A 17,880-nucleotide genomic window follows, 5' to 3' on the forward strand; every position below is an offset into this window, starting at 1 on the left:
GCATACTCTGTGATGATTGGATGAAAGCTACCATGTGAGCGGCATACTCTGTGATGATTGGATGAAAGCTACCATGTGAGCTGCCCACTTTCTCTGCTGACCTTGACTTTTCCTTTCCCCATATCCTTGCACTAGTGCTATTTTTTTTTTTTTTTTTCTGAAATAGCAGACACTCTGGAGACAAGTGGATCCCAGAAAGTGCTTCTTCAAAAATCACTAAAATGATTTTAAAAGGCTGGACTAAATCCTACCTCTTCTAATAAGAGGGCCTGTGGAATAACAGGCTCCCATTCTGTTGAAGCGGCTTTAAGGATGAGATTAAACTTCAACCAGTGTTTCCTGAGCTGACAGAAAAGTGGTGTGGTCGGGGAGAAATCAACCTTGCAGAACAACTCTGAGTAAATTCAAAAGCAACTGTCACCAACTTTTATCCCCGTGAAGCCTAGGGAAGATTTGCTACATTCCCCTATCCTCACATTCCACCTTTTACTTAAAAGAGAGAAAATATTTCTAGGCATCTCACAGTCCTCCATCAAGATGCCCTTTCCCCAAGTCTATCTTCTCAGTGTAAGCAACTGTGTACCATATCCAAGAGGGAGACAAGGTTCCAGGTACAAATGTGGCCAAGGACCAACAGAGAGCTACTGTCCCACACTCTCCCACTCCCTCAGAACCTTTCCTGGGCAGCGAAGGCCAGACCCTAACTCAGGCACCGGTTGTTGTACTTCACATGCTCTGAAGGCTTTCACAAACAGCAGTGACCCAGAGCAGCCTTGGGCAGGCGCCGTTGCCCTCTCTCTCCCCATGTTGGATAGGGATGAAACAGGAAATCTCTTTTAAAAATATTCACCAGTTGCCCCATGGAACCACATCCTGGAATCTGGCTTCATATGATCTGTGCTAATGTGCACATTACTGAGTTCTATTATCTTAGGCATGTTATTGGGCTTTCAGTACCCTCGAATCCCATATTTATAAGATAAAGATAGCTAGCTGACACATCTGCAAACCAGCAGCCAAGCAGTTATGAATGAATGGTCTGGGGTTCATGGCTGAAACTCAGCCAGCCTACCTCATAGTATGGTTGTAAAGAATGAATGACAACACAGATAACACCCCAGCACTTCTAAAAGAGAGTTGTGTACCTTCTCCCCTGGAGATAGTATCTTTCTACATGAACTCCTGGTGAACAATAGGGGCTCCCAGAGACATATTCCATCCACACACCCTAAGAATCACTTGCACTATTTATAGAGGGCATGGTTGGAGCCTTGGTAGATTGAATTCTCTCTCCACATATCCTGAAGTGTACCCAAGAGCTCCTCCAGACCACCATCCCTACAGTACGCAGAACCACTTAGGGCAGGAAGAGCGGGCATCTCATTTATATGGGAGCACACAGTGCACCTGCCCATAGGAAGATGCCCTATTTGGTGAATGTGGGTAGGGGAATACAGGAAAACCCAGATGCCCATTGCATTTCCCTTGAGTCCAAAATAACAAGTGCCACACAAGTTAAAGCAGCCAGATCTTTCATTTCCTTGGTGATTAACCCTAGCACAGCCCCCCCCAAATCCTTTAATCCCTCTCTCTCTTCACAAACACTCTACACCCCTGCATCGGGCCCCAAAGTACTTCTTCCTAAAATGACCTGCTGCATTCCATCAAGGGCCCCGACATGTGACAATACATGACATCACTCTGACCCCTTTTGAACCTGAAAAGCAACACACATGAATATACACAAGCATGCCAGCATGCCAGCATGCCAGCATGCGTGCACACACACACACACTTTAATGGAGACTCAACAAACAAAATATGCTTCATGTGATAGGGACCTGGGGAGTCAGGGCACAGATAGGAGAAAGCAAATGACACACTATAAAAAATAAATAAGTACAAAAAGGAGAAGAAAATCTCATAAACACAGCTCATTTATGGTTAATAGCAGGTATTTGTTTTGAGTGCTAATAATCTAATTAGCAGTCAAACCACTGCATCTTCTATTGTCAGCTGATCTATAATTACTGCTCCATGCTGAGTATTTTCTGGGCACACTATAGCTTTCAACTTCTCAGCACAAACAACCAAATAATTGGTGTTATTATGCTAGATATAGGACGATTCCTCTCTGAGGGGTGATGCTGAGGAGTTTTTAAGCCATCGACTGCAGCCTTTGTATGTTGAGCATCTGCTGACTAATTCCTCACGGCTCCCTCTGTAATCAATCCTGAGATGCTCTTGAAGCACCTTACCATGCTCAAGAATGTGAAAAAGTCTAGAAACTTGCCTTTTTGAAAGGTTAAGTCTGGGAGCCGAAACACTCTTGCTGTTCTGCGATGGAGTGGGATGAAAGCACAACATATTTCTCTTTGAAAATGTTGTAAAGTTTTCTCCTCGAATAGTGCCCTAAAATAACTCATGCTACAAGAGATAGCTTCTGATACAAAGCTATCTTTCTCAGAGTTTATGATGTAATCAAGATGTGTAGAATTCTGGGATACAGGAGAAGTGTAGGCTTGAACCTGGCTGCCATTTCTAGGTTCTCACCTTCAAGAGAGAGGAACTGGGATGACTTAGGGAGGGAGGGAAGTCCTGGACGAGTGTGGGGGCATAGAAAGAAAGTAAAACAGAAAGAGGAGGGAAGATTCAGAGATAGAGGAGTCTGTTTGGTATTTATGTTTCCTGTTTGCTTATAGAAGCCTGGTCATAAGTAGGTCACTAATGCATACCCACAGTACTCACTCTGTAGCCTTGAACTTGCGACAATCCTCCTGCCTCAGCCTCAGTGCTAAGATTACAAGCATGTACTGCCATGGATGCCTCTGGGTGTTTTGGAAAACAAAAGTAATGATGCCCCTGTCCTGGACAGATGAATACCCCAGAGAGCATCCTGCACTGACCCCTGTCCTGGACAGATGAATACCCCAGAGAGCATCCCACACTGGCCTCTGTCCTGGACAGATGAGTACCCCAGAGAGCATCCTGCACTGGACTCTGTCCTGTACAGATGAGTACCCCAGAGAGCATCCCACACTGGCCTCTGTCCTGTACAGATGAGTACCCCAGAGAGCATCCTGCACTGGCCTCTGTCCTGGACGAGAGATGAGTACCCCAGAGAGCATCCTGCACTGGCCTCTGTCCTGGACGAGAGATGAGTACCCCAGAGAGCATCCCATACTGGTCCCTGTCCTGGAAAGATGAGTATCCAGAGAGCATCCTGACTGGCCAGGGCACCAGTGTCCCTTCCCTGCTTTTTTTTTTCTCAGAAGCATAAAGGAGAGCTCTGTCTTCTTTGTGGCATATTGTTCTGTGTAATTGCACTTCCTGAAATTAAGCTCTTACTCTTTACCTACAAAAAGTAGGTACATTTTAGACAAGTTGTACTATAAGATAACCACTCCAGCCAAAGTCCTACTCACAGTTCTCAGTGTGCCTGATGCCCTCTACTTCCCCTGGTCTCCCCTGGGAATCCTTTATCCTTCTGATCCAGCAGCAAATAAGCGAGTCCTCAGCACACACCTCAGATCACTAGAAACCTCTGCCACACCAGCTGTTAAATGCCTGTCTACAAAAGGGAGCAGGAATTGGGAAACTGCAAAGTCAAGCCAACACCTTTCTCCAAAGACTGCCTTATTCAGAGATCAGAAACAGTACCTATAAAAAGAGTGGAGATGACTGCTAGACTCTGCCCCCTAAATGAGGTGGTAAAACCTGAAGTCACACTCCAGGCACACTCAGTTCAGGTTTTTTTTTTCCCTTTTGAACTGTCTACAGAAACAGAACAAGCAGAAGATAAGGGATGGGCATTCAGTGGTTTTTCATAAGGTGGGCATGCCTGTGAAACCACCACTCAGATCAGAATCCTGAATGTCCCCAGATGACCCATACAAAATGCTCCCATCACCTTCTAGTTACTAACCTCAACCAAGGCCAACCATGACACTGACCTCCAACGTGACAGATCTGCTTCGGTATTCTGAAATAAGTAGAATCCCAGTAGTTTGCAGGCCAAAGGTGACCCAGCATCTGGCTTAGCACACCTTACACACAGAATGGATTATTTTACATTCATAAAAATCTGAAAATATTACCAATGAAAGAAACCATCTTGCCAGATATGAAAAATATATAATATTCAGATTGTGGTTTCCAGAAATAATGCATGTAGTGGATATAGCCACACCTACCCATTTATATCTCGGACTTCACACTGCAACTACAGAGTTGAACAATTGCATATAAGCTGAAAATAAGTTGGCCAACTACAATTTGAATATATTTAGAGCAGGTTTGAGATTGCAGGATCATAGGTACACACACACATGTTCAACTCTAGTAGACCATGACAAGCAGTTTTCCAAAACATATGTTCAGTTTTAAGGGGAAACACAACCAAAACAACAATCTCGGTTTGAAGCAAGGCAGGGAGAATTGCAGAGCTGATGTGACCAGGAATTGAACAAATATCTACCAAGTCATCAGGGCCAGCCACTGAGCAGAGGAGACAGTTCAAGGCTTATCTCCTTACACTGCAAACATGTCCTTTAAAAACACAGCGGAGACGTGCACTACAGTAAGAACTTCGCGTTTCAGTTTGGGATCTTGGAACAGAGCACCCACTCACCTTGTCATTTAGGGGCTAGAGCAAGAACACCACCGTGAACCTTTCCGTAGTTTACCCAAAGTGTAGGCAGAATGCCCAAGGAGATGCTAAATAGCTTGCCTCTGTGCTTTGCTGAGTCTAGGGATGTGCACTGCTCCCGTCTCCAAGCCAACCTAGAATGGGTAAGGAACCAGCAGTCCATCTGCCAGGCAGAACCAAGCAGTCATCAGTCTACCTTCCCGGGTAACCTTTATGGTCTGTTCTCTATGAATAGACACAAGCTGGGAACCCCCTGCAGCAGAGAAGGTGGGAGCTAAGGAGATGGTAGGTATCCTCACAACTGGCTCCCTGGATTCATCTATCTGCTTCTGCCTTGCCTTGCAAATAGGTTGTGTTCAATTCTTTCAAAATACATTTTTTTTTCTTCTCTGCAGGGAATTACCTTTGATTGTTTAAGGATCATGTTCTTCAGGAAAGGGGTCAAGTCAAGGGTAGACAGTCTGTCTTAATTCCACAATGCCACTGACTTCCCAGTTGAGGCAACCTTACAGACGGTGGCAGAGACTCATCTCCTGTGGTCAGACTGTGAAGACTGGGAGGGGAGATGGCTGAGAGAGCCCAGGGTCCCCAAATGAGGTCAGCACAGATGTCTAAAGATGGGAATAGAGAATAGTGTGCAGGCAGCCTTTCTCCACTTCTCAGATGGAATCTGCCACTCCAGCTCTGACATCCTCCCATATCACAGGGGTAGGGTAGCCTCCAGGCTCCATAGACCCCCTCCAGACAAACTTTGCATTTCCTTTAGTTATTTCCTTTAGTTATTGTGTCAGGTCCCTTCTGTGAGTAGAAAAGCAATGCTGATAAAGAACATGCATGTGATGCATACAAGGATACAGTATATATTCCATTTTTTCCTGGAAAGGGAGTCTAACCAGAGTTGAGCATGTCCATAATAGAAATAGTACGTGCTTTGTTGTCCAAAGAAATAAGTCCTGGATAGACAAGCTTGTGCAAGTTCCCTCCCTGTATAATCTCAGATTTCTCATACCTGAGGAAACAAGAACAGGAGTAGCCTCCATCTCACAGGGGCACGGTAAGGATCAAATGAAGCATCCGTGCAGATAAATGCTTTGTAAACTGTAAAATATCACAGGAAAGGGAGGCGGGCAAGAAGCTACCTCTTAGTTGTCTTTTCCTGATTCAGTATTTAATTAGTCAGGTCTTCCAGCCCGTTTCTCTTCTGAAGTCAACCACCTGCCCACCATAAGGACATTAGTCAATTCGGCACCCAGCTGGCAGTCATCAATTGGCCATCTATTAATAGCCAATTATCTGAGAGGCTTAATTAATCCTTGCATCACATGGCCGGCTCTTCCTGAGAGGCTGGGAAACAATGGGTATCTGATACAGGCACCCGTGAATATTTCAATGGCCATCAAGGAATTTGGCAGTCATTATTGCCTGCGTGTCGCAGCTGCAAGTGATGGGCACATAAATATTGATTGGACCAGTCTCTCTATGGCTGGGGAGCAGAGAGAAATCAAGAATGGATAGAAAGTTATCAGAGGAATAAGAGATGCTCTATAAATCTTCAGCCTCGACAACCAAGGGGGAATTTTTTTTTTTTAATTCCATGTCTCCTTCCATCGAAGGAGTCACGATGGGATGGTCCCACCTGCTCTACAGATGTCTCCCCTCCTCCCATGTCATTGAATAAGATACAAAATGGGTGTGAACCACAGAATCATCAGCAAAGCAGGCTGTGGAGATCGCTGCTCTCCTCAACGGGCCTTCAAGCCTACTGGCAGGAACATGGCACACTGATCTGTTTGCCTGTGTTTCCTTGAAAGATCTCTGAAGTGCATACAGTTAGGAAGACAGGAGACATGAGGAGAATTAATTTTTTTTTTAAGTGGCAAATCATGTCTCCAGGAAACGGCATGCAGAAAGGGCTTTGAACTCCGAAATCAGCATTGTCCAGGAAACTGGGGATCAGACTTCTCTTATTTCCAGAGATAAGAGCTCCTACTGACAGAAGGCTGAGTGACCCAAAGCAGAACTCCCTTCAAGAAAGAAAGAAAGAAAGAAAGAAAGAAAGAAAGAAAGAAAGAAAGAAGAAAAGAAACCCTGCCTGCCTCTATGAGCCAGAGCAGTCCTATGGCTCCAAGAACCAGGGTGGCAGTCCGTCCCTGACCTTGGAGCCTGTGGGGAAGTAGTGGGTTCTTGCAGAGCAAAGGGCCAAGAGGTAGATGCAGCTCTCTCCAGCCTTCTCAGTGGGGTTTCTTACCCAGTACACTGGGCTCTCCACCTTGCAGCAGTAGCATTTCAGAGGATGTGCAGAAGAAAAGCAATAGGGTATGATGAAGCCTGGAAGCAAGAGGTGGCCCTGTGAGGCAGCAACATTTCTCACACCACAGTCACCAGCTCCTCTCTGCCCCCCAGCAGCTTCCTAGCAACTCATTAGGTCCGTGGTAGCGGTGGCTGCTGCCAGATGCGAAGCCTGCTGCCCCAGAAGGTCATTTCAGGCCACTTATTCTGAAATACCAAAGTACTGGAGCCAGCAAATTTCAGGAGCCTCGAAGGAACTCCCTAGAGCACCAGTGTATGCATACATCTGTGTACGTGAGAGTGTGTGTGTGTCAGAGTGAGAGAGGGAGGGGGAGAGAGAGAGAGAGAGAGAGAGAGAGAGAGAGAGAGAGAGAGAGAGAGAGAGCGAGCATGTTCTTTATCCCTAGGGCTCTTTCTTAATCAGTTCAACATCTGAGGATTCAGAAACTGATTTTTTTTTTGGTTAGTCTAGCATTAGTGGTAAAATAATTAAAAGACAAATAATAGGAGCTATAGAGTAAATTGCTTACTGCACAAACCCAAGGACCTGAGTCTGGATCCCTAATACCCATATAAAAAGTCAGGCACTGCAGCATGCCCTTGTAATCTCAACACCGCTGAGATAGAAAGAGGAAGCTCCCTGGCTAGCTAGTCTAGCTGGATCCTGTTTCCAAGAGAAAGATGGAGAGCGATTGAGGAAGACACACTGATGTTCACCTATGCTCTTCACACACACTCACACACACATACACACACTCACATACACATACACACACACTCACACACACATACATACTCACACACACTCACAGACACACACATATACACACATACTCACATACACAAACTCACACACACACATACACACACTCATATACACTCACACACACTCACACATACATACACATACACACTCACACACACACATACATACACACATACACACACTCACATACACACATACACACTCACACACACTCACATACACACACTCACATACACACTCACACACACTCACATACATACACACATTCACACACACACTCACATACACACTCACATACACACTCACACACACACACACACACACACACATACACACACAGGATTACTTATAGCCATAAGGTCTCCCTCCAGAGTTACTCACAACCAGCCTGAATCAGCTCTCACTGCAGATAGGTTGGTAAGGAACCATCCATGCTGTAATGGTGCCGTTCCCAGTTTACAGCAGAGGCGACTGAGCCAGGAGGAGAAAGGGCTGAGTTAGTCCTGGCACTGCCAAAGGCAGAAAAAGACACCCCAGCTGCTATGTGTATAAGTAAAGCCATAGCCGATTTTGACATGGTGGGGACTCTAAGATTGGGATTTATCACCTGGCACTCATGAGTACCTGGGGGCCACATGGTGAACACACCACCTAGCTCAGGATAACTTGGGCCATGAAAAGAGCCAGCTGCCAGTTGTAGAGGGCACAGACATGTCAAGCTCATTTCCCCAAAACAGATGGCCAGGCTATCATCTGGGTCTCTGGAGTAGGTGTGCAGAAGCCATGACAGGGTTCATGTTCTCCCCCTAAGAGCAGAGCTGAGAAACTGTCCCTGCTTCCTAATTCAGATTATTTTCCAAAAACACAACAGGGGCTTTGGGACACCTTGGATGAGTGACAAAACTGCAAACATTAGAAATCAAACAAAGGCATAAAATGGGTCTCTGCAGAACCGGGTCCTGGGAGCCCTGGGAAGGGGAAGGTTCTTGGAAATTTGGGATGATGGCAGGATGTAGCAAAGGAAGTAGGAGGTGTGGAGATCCTGGGCTTTGGGCATCAGCAGACAGGGAGCTTACTCTGTCCCTGCTTGGTTTACAAATGGCCTCTGAGGAACAGAAGTGAGCAACTGAGTGTTTCGGAAGGACGGAACGCCCTGAAGAAGGCCACCTATGGACACAGAAAGGCATTCATTTGCCTTATGGCCCGCTCTGCCCCTGTGAGCTTCCTGACTTGGGCAGGTCTGTGCTCCTAGGGAAGAGAGGGAGCAATGGGACTGTTGGCCTTTGTTTTGACAACTGCAAGGCTCTACCTTGGGTATAGAGCACCATACCCGGCCCCCTGGCTAAGTCAGAGATGTCCCTAGAGCACAGCCATCTAGGTCCCTGAGGTCCCTACCTGGGGTAAGACAGCCAGGAAACAAAGGGGAGTCAGAGCACAGCCAGACCCTTGGTTCTGAGGCCCAGACAATTGGGCTTTGCAAATGTCTCTGGCTTGTAGATCAGTTCCGATTGGGCCAAAACTGAACCAGGGCAAATTTCTCAGGGAGGTCATGAAATGATAGCTCGGCAGGGGGTTGGAGGGAGGCTAAGATGTTTAAATAGAAAGTGAAGCAAAGCTATCTCTCTGATTCCAACCTCCTACTTTATGCAGGAGCAGGCAGTGCTCTGGCCTACCTGTTTATAACCCCTTAATACCCTGCTGCAAGGATAGCCTCAGAAGGGGAGTTGGTCCACCCCTTGCATGGGCACTTGCTCAGCAGATGAGAGGGCAGGCACCCATATGATAATAGACTGGCTCTGGAGATGCCAGGGCCAAAAATCCCCTGGACAGAATCCAATGTGCACAGACCAAGTGTCACTAGATCAACAGGGCCCTTCTGGAAAATTCATAACTTTTCTTAATTGGAGAAATTAACTGCTAAATGGGAGATAAAACACCAGTGTTGTATAGTTAAGAGTGCGGTGGGCATGCAAATACAATAAAAAGACAAGCTATGTTCTAATAGCTTTTGCTGTATTTCTAGTACATTCCAAGACATTTACATAGGCCGGAGGCACTTCATTCAAAGTCTTTACATTCCTAATACTTTCCTCAAAAATTACCCTCCGGCCTGAAACTCCTGCTTTTACTAAGCCTTTGGACTAAATTTAGTTTCTTGGAAATAAGACACAGACAAAAAAAAATTTTTTTTTGCTCCTTTTTTTTAAATTATTAATCTGTCAGTTATATAATTTTCCAAATGGCAAACAAATGACAAGAGAGAAGAGAAATGAGCACGTCTCTCTTAGGTCTTTTTAAGTGATATGGTATTTACCATTAAAATACAGTTTGAATAAAACACCCAACTTGTCACATGGTTTTCAATTAGAAATTAGAGACGTGATGAATAATCGGGGGGGGGGGGGCTAGAGAGCCAGTGTTAAAATCGAATCAACATGAAAAAAAAACAAGTTTAAAGAAATCTTCACTTAAGCGGTTAATAGAGCGAGCTTTTCTTATGTGCCCATGTGTGTGTTTATGTGCACGTGTGTGTGCATGAGGTGGAGTCCTAGGTTAGCCTCAAGGGTCATTTCTCAGGAGGTATCCACCTTGTTTTCTGGTATTTCATTTGTTTTTATAGGAGAGGTGTGTACGGAGTGTGTGTGTGTGTGTGTGTGTGTGTGTGTGTGAGAGAGAGAGAGAGAGAGAGAGAGAGAGAGAGAGAGAGAGAGAGATTGTACATGTTTGTGTGGGTGTGTGCATGTGAGCATGTGCATGCATGTGGAGGTAAAAAAGTAGCTCCCAGGTGTCTTCCTCAATCCCTCTCCACCTTAGCTTTTGAGATGGGCTCCATTGCTGAAGCCTGAGCTCAGGAGTTTGGCTAGACTACCCCCACCCCACCCCCCTCCCACAGCGAGAGCTCCAGGACTTGTGTGTGTCTCCCTCCTCACATCTAGGATCACAGATACACACAGCCACAACTGCCTTCTTTTTCCTTTTCTTTTGTAAAGGCTGAGGAGTTAAACCCAGATCCACTTGCTTGTGCAGCAGGCACGTCTTCACCAGGAGAGCCACCTCTCCAACCCCAACCTTGTTCTTGGAGACAAGATCTTTCACTAGCCTAGGACTCACTAATCTGGTGAGGAATCCCATCCCTACCTCATTAGAGCTGAGATCACAAGAGCACCTATGATGGAGCCTGAAGGAAAGAGGGCACCCCAGGTGGCGCTGCTCGGCAGCAAAGTTTCTCACACCGCAGTTGCCATCTCCTCTATGCCCCCAGCAGCTTCCTAGCAACTCATTAGGTCCCTGTCCTCATGCTTAAGCAGCGAGTAGGCCAGCCCTTTACTGAGCTATCAACCCAACTCCTAGAACCATCCCCTCATGAAACTAAGAAAAAAAATACAATACTTCACTTAACCAGGACTGCAGCCAATCTTGCCCTTGTCCTCGTCACTCAGATGGTGACACACTGAGCAGAGGGTTACATCAGGCCTGCTGTGAGGACTAGGAGGATGGGGACAATCCATAGCTCACTGAGGAAAGGAGAAAAAGGACCTGAGAGCCTATGACAAGACAGAGTCTAATAGCTGTGCAGTCTCCAGCACAGGAGCCCTGTCCCAGAGCTACACCATTCTCAATTTCTCTGAAGATGCATAGGAAGGAAATCCACTGTTGTTGCTTTAGAAATAAGCTGACCCTCAACACCATGCTTATATTGGGACTTTAAAAAATACCCTAGGGGCTGGAGAGATGGCTCAATGGTTAAGAGCACTGACTGCTTTTCCAGAGGTCCTAAGTTCAATTCCCACCAACCACATGGTGGCTTACAACCATCTGTAGTGGGATCTGATGCCCTCTTCTATTGTGTCTGAAGATAGCAACAGTGTGCTTACATACAAATAAATAGAACTTTTTTAAAAAGCCCACAAATACAAAGTGAAGGTCTCTGAAACAAGGTCTCTTGATGAGCACTTCCTCCTGTCTCCTGATCCCCATTCTCTGCTGAGGGCAAGGCAAAGAACCTGAGATCTCTCTTCCCTAGGGCGAGTCACAGAATACCAGGATTCCTTGACCCAAAGCCATACAGCTTCAAAAGATTAATCTAACATACACTGTATGTTAAAGATGACCATAAAGAAACTCTCTGACCTACCTTGTCTGATAGGAGCACTAAGCCCTTCATTCCGTAAAGGCTCCTGTCTACACCCAGGAGGAAAGAATACTGCTCAGAGAGGTTAAAAGAATCTAAATCAGGAGTTCTCAACCTGTGGGTCTCAAGGCCCAAATGACCCTTTCATAGGGATCGAATACCAGATATTCCACATAGCATATATTTACATTATGATTCATAACAGTAGCAAAGTTACAGTTATGAAGTAGCAATGAAAATAATTTTATGGTTGGGAGGCTCACCACAACAGGAGAAACTGTATTAAAGGGTCACAATGTTAGGAAGGTTGAGAACCACTGATGTATACAGACAAGCCTTGCTGCTACCTACCCCTTTTCCAGTGTTGGGTTGTACCCTTTTCCTCAGGGGTATGTCCTCTACAGCAATCCATTCTTCACTGTATAGGCTGGGTCTTTGGATCTTCCAAACTACAGTCAACTGCATTGGTTTTGCTTTTCTCTTGTTAACTTGTCTTTTGGACCACAACTTTATGATAAGTAGAAAATACATTATTCCACCCCTATACTGCTGAAACCCTCAACAAGAGGAAAGTTTCCGCATATCCAGGCAAAGGCTTTCCCAACATTCCCAAAAATGTTGCATAATTGTTTCCAAATTGTATACAAATATCTAGTATACTGAACTCATTCAAATCCTTAGTTTTCCCCCATAGTAGACAAATGTGCCAACTGTATTCTTACTATCAAGAAAACAACCTCAGGCTGAAGATATGGCTCAATACATAAAGCAGTTGTCTTGAAAGCATTCGGACATTAGTTCAAATTCCAAAAAAACAAAAAAACAAAACAAAAAAAAAACCCATGTAAAAACATGACAGGACAGAGAATCATGTCTGAAATCCCAGGTCTCCTACATCAAGATCAGAATCAGAGAAAGAAGGTCCTGAAGCTCCCAGCTAGCCTGGCCTCCACAGCGGAAAACAGCAAAGGAGACCCCATCACAAACAAGGTGGAAGGCAAGGACTACATCCAATACTGTTCGCTGACACTTTCACGTGCCGCATGCCTGCACTCATACAGCCAAACATGCTTGCCCACACACACACGCACACTTGGAACTCTCCACAGGTGGAGAAACTCTAGAACAGTGGTTCTCTACCCCATCTACCGGAAGGCTGTTTTCCAGTCACATGACTCATTTGTGGAGGTAGTAATTCTAGGACCTTCTCCCAAATCCACAGAATCATAACCTCTGTGATAAACCCAAAAATTTCTGTGCCAAGCAAGCTCTCCAGGTGACTGTAACCTGCACTCCAGCTGAAGGAAACTACTGTGTTCCTTAAGAATACTTGTGTTCCGTGTCATACACAGTTTCTGCTCATACCAATCCTGGGAAATAAAACTCGTCCACTTTCAGCTTTCCTGAGATACACATTGTGATGTCAACTTGACACAAACTAAACTCATTTGAGAGGTGGGAAGCTAAATGGAGACACTGCCTCCATAAGGTTGCTATCTGGTCTGTAGGCAAGGCTGTAGGACATTTTCATAATTAGTGGTTGATGGGTGTGATGGTTTAACTACGTTTGACTACGCTTGGATCAGGGAGGGATCCTATTTGGAGGTGTGGCCTTCTTGGAGGAAGTGCCTTACTGTGGGCATGGGCTTTAAGACCCTTGCCCTAGCTGCCTGGAAGCCAGTCTTCTCCTAGCAGCCTTCAGATGAAGATGTAGAACAATCAGCTCCTCTTGCGCCATGCCCACCTGGACGCTGCCATGCTCCCACCTTGATGATGATGGACTGAACCTCTGAACCTGCAAACCGCCCCCAATTAAATGTCATTGTGTTTGTTCACAGCCGTAAAACCCAAACTAAGACAATGAGGATGGGTCCAATCCATTGTGGGTGGGTGCTATTCCTGGGTTCTATAAGAAAGCAGGCTAAGCAAGCCATGGAGAGCAAGCCAGTAAGCAGCATCCCTCCATGGCCTCTGCATCAGTTTCTGCCTCCAAGTTCCTGCCCTGTTTGAGTTCCTGCCCTGATTTCCTGTGGTGATGAACATTGATACGAAAGTGTACAACAAACAAACCCTCTTCTCCCCAACTTGTTTTTGGTCATGGCGTTTTTATCACAGCTATCGTAACCCTCAGACACACACACTAAGATCCAGGGGGAATGTTCATCTATAAATATATTTTAAAATGTACGCAAGACACATAGGTAGACACATACTAGTGAAAAATAGGATCTAGAAAAATAGTAACCAAAAATGGGGGAAGGGTACACCTAGTAGTAAAATGTGTTAAGATTTCCAGACCTATAGAATAATTGAGGCTTTGGAGAACTATACAAAATACGGCGTGGGTGAAATGTTGAGACAAGAACACGGTTTTAGACAGATTCCTGATATGGGACTATCGTCTGCTTGTGATCCTACATCAGCAAGGAACTCCCCAGAGTTTGTGTCACACACTCCAAACTGACAGGACAGACCCCTCAGAGCAGCACTCAAGCCTAGCACTGTGCCTGGTACCTGGCTGCCAGCAGTCACTCTGTGTTGAGCAGGACCAGGATAAGGAGCAGGAAAGGAGTAAAGACAAAGGAAAAAGAGCCCTTGCCCCAGATCCCTGGGGCAAAACGAAGAATAAGTCAGCTTGAGGTAATGAGATTCAGCACAAAACAGAGAAAGTTCATGTCCCTGCAGGCATCATTAACTGCATCACACAGAGCAGAACCGCCTAGGGAAAAGTAAGAAAAACACCTACAGATTCGTGGTCAGGGTCTGCAACGTTAAGGAAATAGATCCTGGACTATAAAGGCTGCTGATGGACATACCAATCGATTGCATCACTACCCTGCTCAACCACCCACAGCTTCCATGGTCCTTCCTGACTAGACCCACACACACACCGTCCCTGTCTCATTCCTCTGACCTCCACAGGCTTCATGCTGTCTTGTTCCTTCAAAGCTGGCTTATTCTCTATTTGGAGTGTGCTCTGCCTACGGGCCACTGGTCCATCCTTCTCAACTCACCTATTGTACCTCCTCCAGCAGTGGCCGGGCTCCCATGACACCCAGTGAAGTGACCCCACTTGACTATCAATCCTGCGTGTCCTGGACCACTCTCCACCAAGGAGAAAATCCTGCATCTCTGCATCCAATGGCACCGAGCCTAGCTCCATGAGTGCTAACTAAATGCTTATTTCGAGCAACTAATATTGGCAAGATTCCAAAACTTTGGTTTAAAATGTATTTTGGTTAAAAGAAGAGTCTATTGGGATCCAAGTGGGAAAATTCTGTGGAGGTCTGAGTTCAAACCCAGAATGATCTAAGACGAGTTAAAGACTCTCGGCCTGTTTCCCCATCTATGAAATAAGAACAATATTAAACAAGTACTTATGAAGAAAACACCAACTATGCACTTAGCACACAGTAGGCCCTCCCTACTGTACTTATCGGTGAGATCTACTCCTACTCAATACAGCGATGTTCATCTGTCTTCCTCTTTCCGACCACAGGCTCCTCCAAGGTCTTATCCCACTCCTAGAGACTGCCCTGGGCTCATAAAGGTTGTTTAGCTGCCAGCAAATCCCCAGAAGCCTCGCTCTGTTTCCCCTGGTCAAGGCTGTGGAGAAGAAGGACAGGGGCTCTGAATCTCAAGAGAGAGCCAGTAGGGGGAACTTTCCACTCCTCTGGGCTGCACCGACTGGACAAGAGTTGGGAAAGCCACTTGGATTCCCATTTCCACAACTCCCTGCCAGTAGGAAGGTTTCTGTTCTTATGGGCTCCTCCGTGCTGTCCTGAGCGCATTCAACTTCCAACGCAGCGAATGAACTGGGTAACAGTTCACAGAGCCGGTGGCACCAGGCCAGGCCAGGTGGGTAGGGAAGGCTGGGAGGCCTCCAGGGGGGTCGCTAGTGCTGTTCACGTGCGCTCAGCACCCGGGTCATCTCCTCCTCCTCTGGGGCCTGGCAGCAAAAGGGAGGCATCCGCAAATCCACCAGACTTCTCGTGGGTGCCAGCATCGCTCACCCAGCAACCTCCAGTGACCCTCCAGCGGCACCCACCGACCGCTAGTCCCAGAGTAGCTAGTCCGCAGCGCCCCCTTGGCCACCGGACTGCTAGTTAAGTTGGGAGCCCGGCTCTGTCTGCGAGCGCGCGCCCACCACCCACGCCCACTGCCACTTACACACGCCAAGGATATGGAGACGCCCCAAGCTTCTTAAATTCCTCAAGCACCTCCCCATGGCCGCATCTCGCGCCTGTTCCCCGCTCGCAGCACCCCGACACCCCCTGCATTTGAACCCTCAATCCCAGTGCGTGGACCACGCACCCTTCCACCTGCCAGTGCCCGGTGCCCTGTGCGCCACGAAACGGCATACCTTGGGGGTCTGCACTTCGGGTCCCAGCGGCACCTCCAACTTCCTCTTGGTGACCCAGAAGAACAGCAGTACGGTGATCCAGAGCACCCCAAAGATGGGCAGCGCCAAGCGGCGAGTCAGCCGCCGCATGGTCCCCTCTGCCTGCTTCTCTTGGTGGCGACGCGTCCCTGGGGCACCCCCCGGCGGTCAGGGGTGGCGGGGCACAAGTCTACTGAGCGCCTCGCTCTAGGGGAAACGCTGCTCCTGGGATCCCGATGTTGGATGGCGGGATCCTGCCCCGCCCGCTTCGTAGAGAAGCCACAGCCGGGAACGGAGCGGCGAGGGGCTCCGGAGACTAGAGAGACGCGGCCGGGCAGGGACGAGGGGCAGCTCAGCCCGGCGCCCGCTCCAACCGGAGAGCCGCGGCGGCCGCCGCGATGCTGCTGTGCGCCGCGGCTGCCTTTGCCCGCTGCTGCCGCGAGGGAAACTGACTGGAGCAGCCGGGAAGGTGGAATCCGAGGCTGTGCCCGGCACCCCCGGAGGAACACGAGGAGGAGGGAGCGCGGAGGGAGGGCGGGCCCGACAGACAGACTGACTCCGAGGGAGAGCGGGGCGGGAGTGAACGGGGCTCTGAGCGGGGGCGCTACCGCCTCCCGCCGACCGTGGAGCACCCTGCGGTTGAGGATACCTTGGATGCAGCTCTGGGACCATCCTGGGCTAGGGTTGTGCTGGGAAGGGTTGGGCGGGGACGGGTTACGAGGATACTGACTTGTATCAAGCAAGCTGATACTTAAGGACCAACCCGCGCCAGGTGAGGCACTGCCGGGGAGGAGTTTCTGTTTGCTGTGGGGCGCTGCACATGGTGCTCACAGGAGGGTTCGCTAGCCGGGAGCCATCACTGGGATAGTAGGGTTGACCCAGTTGTTGTCTCAAGTTCAGGCTTGACCATTTCAGGGCCAAGGTCGAGTTCAGCCATCTCCCCAGGGTATTCTTTGCCTTTGAGCAGGTAGGTGCCTGGCAACTTTCTCTTAATGGAAAACTGAGCTGGTCTAAATTTAACTCGAAAGATGTCCATTTAAAAATTAAGGCAGAAGTAAATCCCTGGGGATTTTTTTTTTCTCCTTGTAAAAATAAGCCCCTTTTCTGGGGCTTGCCAGAAAAAAAGGGTCTAATGTCAGCACAACCACTGAAAGCTGTGGGAAAAGTGGCCCTGGGGTCCGTGGGAGAAGCTCCCCAAATCTCTTTCCCAGTTGCCTTTACGGAATACATCTTCCAGCTACAGACTAAAGTCACTTGGATTTAGAGACAGGAGCAATTCTGACTCCAGTTTCCATACAGGCCTCAGGTGGTCTGGATGAATTTCTAACCATATCTCTAGAATAGGGAGGTGTGGTTTCTAGCCTAGCCTACCCAACCAACAGGACAAATCACCGCTTCAGCCTCTCCCTTCCTTAAGTCTTAAGACTGTGCCTCATCTTCAGATGTGAATGCTGCGTTACCTCAGAGTTCAGAGAGAAAAGGTGGAAGTTTTTGCGAAGTCTGCAGAGCCCTGGCCACTGGAGTCCTTGTTTTAGTTAAAGGGATGCTGCCTCCAAGTTTCTCCAAGTGAGAATGACACCGAGCGCCCAGTGGCATGCTCCCTGCTGTCTTCACTCACAGACTGGAGCTTAGTATAGGGGTAGCGCCCACACTCGACTGCAGGT

The 17,880-nt window shown here is 47.5% G+C and overlaps 1 protein-coding gene across 1 annotated transcript in view; it reads right to left on the reverse strand.

Annotated features, from left to right (window-relative positions):
- Positions 1 to 16,721, reverse strand: part of Galnt14 (polypeptide N-acetylgalactosaminyltransferase 14) — a 226,050-nt gene extending 209,329 nt beyond the window's left edge. The window contains exon 1 of the mRNA XM_021186338.1: positions 16,199 to 16,721. Coding sequence (XP_021041997.1) covers positions 16,199 to 16,327 — 129 coding nt within the window. The 5' untranslated portion in view covers positions 16,328 to 16,721. The remainder of the gene's footprint in view (positions 1 to 16,198) is intronic.
- Between the last annotated feature and the right edge of the window lie 1,159 nt (positions 16,722 to 17,880).

This window comes from Mus caroli, chromosome 17 (assembly GCF_900094665.2).
Source record: "Mus caroli chromosome 17, CAROLI_EIJ_v1.1, whole genome shotgun sequence".
Lineage (NCBI taxonomy): Eukaryota > Metazoa > Chordata > Mammalia > Rodentia > Muridae > Mus > Mus caroli.